Source organism: Plutella xylostella, chromosome 12 (genome assembly GCF_932276165.1).
Source record: "Plutella xylostella chromosome 12, ilPluXylo3.1, whole genome shotgun sequence".
NCBI classification, from domain to species: domain Eukaryota; kingdom Metazoa; phylum Arthropoda; class Insecta; order Lepidoptera; family Plutellidae; genus Plutella; species Plutella xylostella.
The window spans coordinates 11365424-11370756 of NC_063992.1; the positions used below are offsets into that span (position 1 = coordinate 11365424).

Sequence of the window (5333 nt, forward strand, 5' to 3'; positions counted from 1 at the left end):
CACATCCAAGACCCGAGAAAAAATATCTGTGTTTAAACAAATATCTGCCCCAGCAGGGAATCAACCCGGGACCTTCGGCTCAGTAGTCAGGGTCACTAACCACTACGCCATTCGGTCATCGGTCGGTGCGACTTGGAGTGCATACCTACTAAATTCCTGTAGGTTGGCTGGTAGAAAATGCTCTAAGCATTAAGCCCACCTTTTGTGCATTTATTATATATTTGTGCAATAAAGAATTAAATAATAATAATAATAATAAATTCAACTGTCTTATCACGGATGAACAAAATACTTCCAATGACAGCAGCAGCAGACACACAAACAGACCGACACACCAATAGTTGCCATAGAATACGTGCCCATTTATACCCAATGTGGCTTCGGAACTTCGGAACCCTAAAGACGATTTATGTAAATACTTATCGCCATGTCTACATAGCTCAATAAAACTGGCCGATATAATATAAGAAAGCAACACCGTGAATTTCATCAGTAAGTAAATACTTCAGTACTGTACAGTCGCCGAGAAAGTTAGGTACTCATAATAGTCAGTTATGTCGATCAAACACGGCCTATTTGTCTTGTCACTAATATGTGGATATCACGGTGAGAAACCATTTACTATTATTCCAAGGTACAAAAAATAAATTATATCTCTATTCGTCTTATAATCGTAATGTATTTTGTTTTCGGCAAATACATTCCTAGCGGATCAGGATCCATCCCCATTGCCTGTGGAGCCGGCACCCCCCATCGTAGGGGATGAAGTGGCACCCTACATCGTGGGGGGGGACCTGGCGGCCCCCGGCAGCGCGCCCTACATGGTGGCTCTGTTCCTGCGAGGACTCTTCAGCTGTGGGGGCTCGCTGATCTCCGCCCGCACTGTGCTGACAGCTGCCCACTGTATCTCAGAGAAGGTGCCCAGGTATGTTGGTACTCAGTTCTGGAATGAAATCGAAAGGGACAGCTCTTATCTTGAATCTACTCGATCAGCCACTCAGATTAGATGTCAGTATCAGACCCCTTAGCATGAATTTTCATCGTGAACGTGACGTGAAATTACACGATGAATTTTGTAGGGAAATTTTAGTTCTGCTACCGACCGCCAGGGGCGCTGTTCATATTTTCATACAAAATTACTCGATGAATTCTACTTCAAGTTCACGATGAAAATTCATGCTAAGGGGTCAGGTTGTCCAAAGTACACCAGACGTGCAAAGTAAACAGTTGATACATCACACCGGGAGGATCTTTTCAGGCACAAGCTGCAAACATAAATCATGAAAGAGAAAATACATAACTTATTGAATTATTAATTGTATAACTTTATTGAATTGTTTAACCTACAGTGTATTACCTATTCATGATCGGTACTTCTTATTTGTTAAGTTAATTAGAAATTCACGCTTTATAATGATTGTTGGATGTACTCGTAGTTAAGTATAGTTAAGATTAATTTTATAAGTAGTTATATTGCACAATATCGAGAGACTAGTACCCACAACTCAGGGTATCCTAGTGTGGGGCTAGTGATATTTTTTGAATAAGTTGTCTTATATACTCAAATAAATATTAAATTTCAAAATATTTCATTTCATTTCATTTCAAAAGAGGCGTCTAAAATTTTGAATTTTTAGAGTGAGACCGAAAATTTTCGTAAAATAGCTTATTTTGCTGCTACACATAAATTATGTTAACAATAATTACAGTATACACCATGGATTAGTGGGTACCAACTTGCTCAATTGGGGCGGGACCGAAATATTCTTCGAGAGGCTGATATCTCATCCCAACTACGTGGCCCAACCTAACCTGGTTATGAACGACATCGGTCTGCTGATCACGACTGCGGCGGTGCAGTTCTCTGCGCTGGTGCGGCCAGTGGCGCTGAGCTACCAGCGCCTCGGCGCCGGCGTCTCCGTCCGCGCCAACGGCTGGGGCAACACTCAGGTACATTATCATCAGCCAATAATCATCCACTGCTGGACATAGGCCTCTCCCAAGGAGCGCCACAGCACTCGGTCCTCGGCCTTCCTCGTCCAACCACTACCCGCCACCCGCCTAAGGTCGTCAGTCCAGCGGGCAGGAGGGCGTTCCACGCTGCGTTTGCCTGTTCGTGGTCTCCACGCGAGAACTCGTCTACCCCAACGGTTATCGGTTCTTCGGCAGATATGACCAGCCCACTGCCACTTCAGCTTGCATATTTTGACAGAGCTATGTCGGTAACCTTATTCCTCTGACGGATAACCTCATTTCGGATACGGTACATTACCATCCTCTGATTAAAAAAATATAATAGTTGAATGTCAAGATTATCAGTCTTAGGAGAAGAAATGGCTAAAGAAACTCCTCGAGCAAAGAGATGAGATGCTTTTTTAGGGTTCCGTAGCCAAAATGGCAAAAACGGAACCCTTATAGTTTCGTCATGTCCGTCTGTCCGTCTGTCCGTCTGTCCGTCTGTCACAGCCGATTTACTCGGAAACTATAAGTACTACAGTGATGAAATTTGATGGGAATATGTGTTGTATGAACCGCTACAAAAATATGACACTAAATAGTAAAAAAAAGAATTGGGGGTGGGGCCCCCCATACATGTAACTGAGGGATGAAATTTTTTTTTTCGATGTACATACCCGTGTGGGGTATCAATGGAAAGGTCTTTTAAAATGATATAAAGTTTTCTAAAAAACATTTTTCTTAAAGTGAACGGTTTTTGAGATATCAGCTCTCAAAGTCGTAAAAAGTATGTCCCCCCCCCTCTATTTTTATAACTACGGGGTATAAAATTCTAAAAAAAATTGAGGTGATGCATGCTAATTAACTCTTTCAACGATTTTTGGTTTGATCAAAGTATCTCTTATAGTTTTTGAGATAGGTTGATTTAATTGCTGCTACGGAACCCTTTGTGCGCGAGCCCGACTCGCACTTGGCCGGTTTTCTTTCACGATTTTGCTTTTTTATGACGAGTTTTCTTTAACGGATTCAAGGTTTTTTTTAATCGATTCATTCGTTCGTTGTAATTGAAACAAAATATTCGATGACGCTTAATTTTGTTTCAGGCGCATGTGTCATTATCCAATGAACTATTGGAACTTTTCATGACATCGATAGATGATCAGCAATGCAAGGATTCCATCCCTCAGTCTATAGTGGACTCCGTGAGCATCGTGTGCGCGGTACATTCTGTCAACCACGGCATGTGCAACGTAAGTAACATCATAAGTAATATCCAACTGATAAAAAAATTACCACTCTGGCCATATTTACAGTGATTTTTTGAGCGTACAGAAAGGCGTGAGTTAGACACCGTCCAAGCCTTGTTCAAACAGTAAAAAGCTGACGTGGAGTCACGCACGAGTTGCCGTCTAGCGGTAAACGCCTGCACTACTTCTGGTGCGTACAACGCGGTTACCTGGATCGATGGATAAGAATACCTCTCCCAAGGCTCTCACTCCTATTCTATTCTTTGTAAGGGCTTTAGTGCCTGCACCTGGCTCTCTCGAATGAACCTTTATAACATATCCATTAGGGTCTTAACTGCCTTCCTACACTTGGACCATTTCACACCGCACTGGTCCATTGCAGATTGGTGGGTTCACACAAATCAAGAAGTGCAGGTTTCCTTACGATGTTTTCCTTATGGTGAAAGTTCTGGAGTGGTGACCGCGACTAGGCCAACGTAATGTAGCACGCTTTCCGGCTAGATGGGGTGACTACTTGCCAAAAGTGGCTGGTAAATTTATTTATTTATTTTATTATTCATTTATTTCAGGCAACTAATAGGCCCATAGAAACAATACATACAATAATACATAATAGTCTTAATACTTAGAGGACTTTAATGCATGGCTGTGATAAGTAGTTAGCTCTGCTCATATTATTATTATAATTATTATTAAGCTTATAAGTATTGTATACCAACTAGTTTTAAGTCTTTTTTTGAAAAGATGGCTCAGGAGTTTCTTGCCTCCGTTCTTCTCCTTAGACAGAAAGAGCCCCCCCTTATCCGAACGGAGAGTAATTTGTAAAAATTGATGAATAAACATTTTTGACTTTGACTTTGACTTTGACTTTACTTATAAAAACTAACTTAAGTTCTAGAGCTAATATCAGGGGGTTTCATTGTCTGCTTTGCCTCCCTGTATCTGCGGAACACTATCCCCGCAGGCCAAAAGTCTCTGTCCAGTAGAACTTTCTGCTGGTCGGCGGGAACCCGAAGACGGAAGGACTTGAAGTCCGTCTGCTTGGCGGACTGCAGCCTCTCAATTGCCAGTACTTGGACTGGCTGTTCGGTGCGGCCGACACTCCTCTCCTTAACATAGCGCATGATATTATCATGCACCATATTCACATGGATGCGGGAGACGTAAATGTCGACCGTTACGTAGCTGCCTTCAGCGAGCAGGCGGCCGGGACGGTGCCGTGTGTTGCGGTTGCGGCGACGGGGAGCCCCCGCTTTCTTCTCCACCAAGATGAAGCCATCCTTGTAAACGACCGCATTGCGCGGGGCACGGGGGGGTTAATGTTTGCCTGCGGAAAGCTATATATCGCATTAAGTGGCATGCTTTGGGAGAGGCTTGAGAAAGGCCTACGTCCAGCAGTGGATAATGATGATGATGAAGGCCCTCAGGTCTCTAATGGCATGTGGTGTTGCAGGGTGACAGCGGCAGCGCGCTGCTGCGGGCGGACAGCGGGCAGCAGGTGGGGCTGGTCACGTGGGTGATCCCGTGCGCCACCGGCAAGCCCGACGCCTTCACTCGCATCAGCCCCTTCCGGTACTTCATTGAGATGAATACAGTACAGTGATGAAGGGAATTTTCCTCTGTGTCTGCAGTTTTCCATTCTCTTGGTTAAATAGGTGTTTGATTTATGAACCATAGACTGGACACTACAGTGTACCGACTAATTATATTATGTGAAAAATCAATCCATGTGTTTTATTCAGTAGGTGCATTGTTTCAATTTGATTTATTTAGGGTTTGCTTTATTTTGGTATCTAATTCATTATGTACGGATGATTAATTTAATTATTATCGACTTTTTTACTTGAGTCATTTGAATGACCTTAAATAATTGAACACACTCGGAATAATCCATAATATAAATGTTCAATACCGGTCGAACAATTTTAATATTTGTATGTGGGTAGGTTAATTTTACTTTGACAAGATCTCAGTCGTTGTCAGTCTTCGTCTGGTTGTTAAGCTCTCGTAATTCGGCGCGGTCGCGATTATCGGAATAATAGTGAATTTGGAAATCATCGGTTAAATATCACCAGCTGTCATTAGGCATTATATTTGTGTTATTATATTATATATATAAACGGACGTACC

At 42.6% G+C, this 5333-nt stretch overlaps 1 protein-coding gene across 1 annotated transcript; it reads left to right on the forward strand.

Annotated features, from left to right (window-relative positions):
- Positions 1–287: 287 nt before the first annotated feature.
- Positions 288–4897, forward strand: LOC119694062 (chymotrypsin-1). The gene is made up of 4 exons (XM_048624718.1): positions 288–925; positions 1710–1950; positions 3060–3206; positions 4657–4897. The coding sequence occupies exons 1-4, from the start codon at positions 822–824 to the stop codon at positions 4804–4806; spliced, it is 642 nt and encodes a 213-aa protein (XP_048480675.1). The 5' UTR covers positions 288–821; the 3' UTR covers positions 4807–4897.
- Positions 4898–5333: the final 436 nt, after the last annotated feature.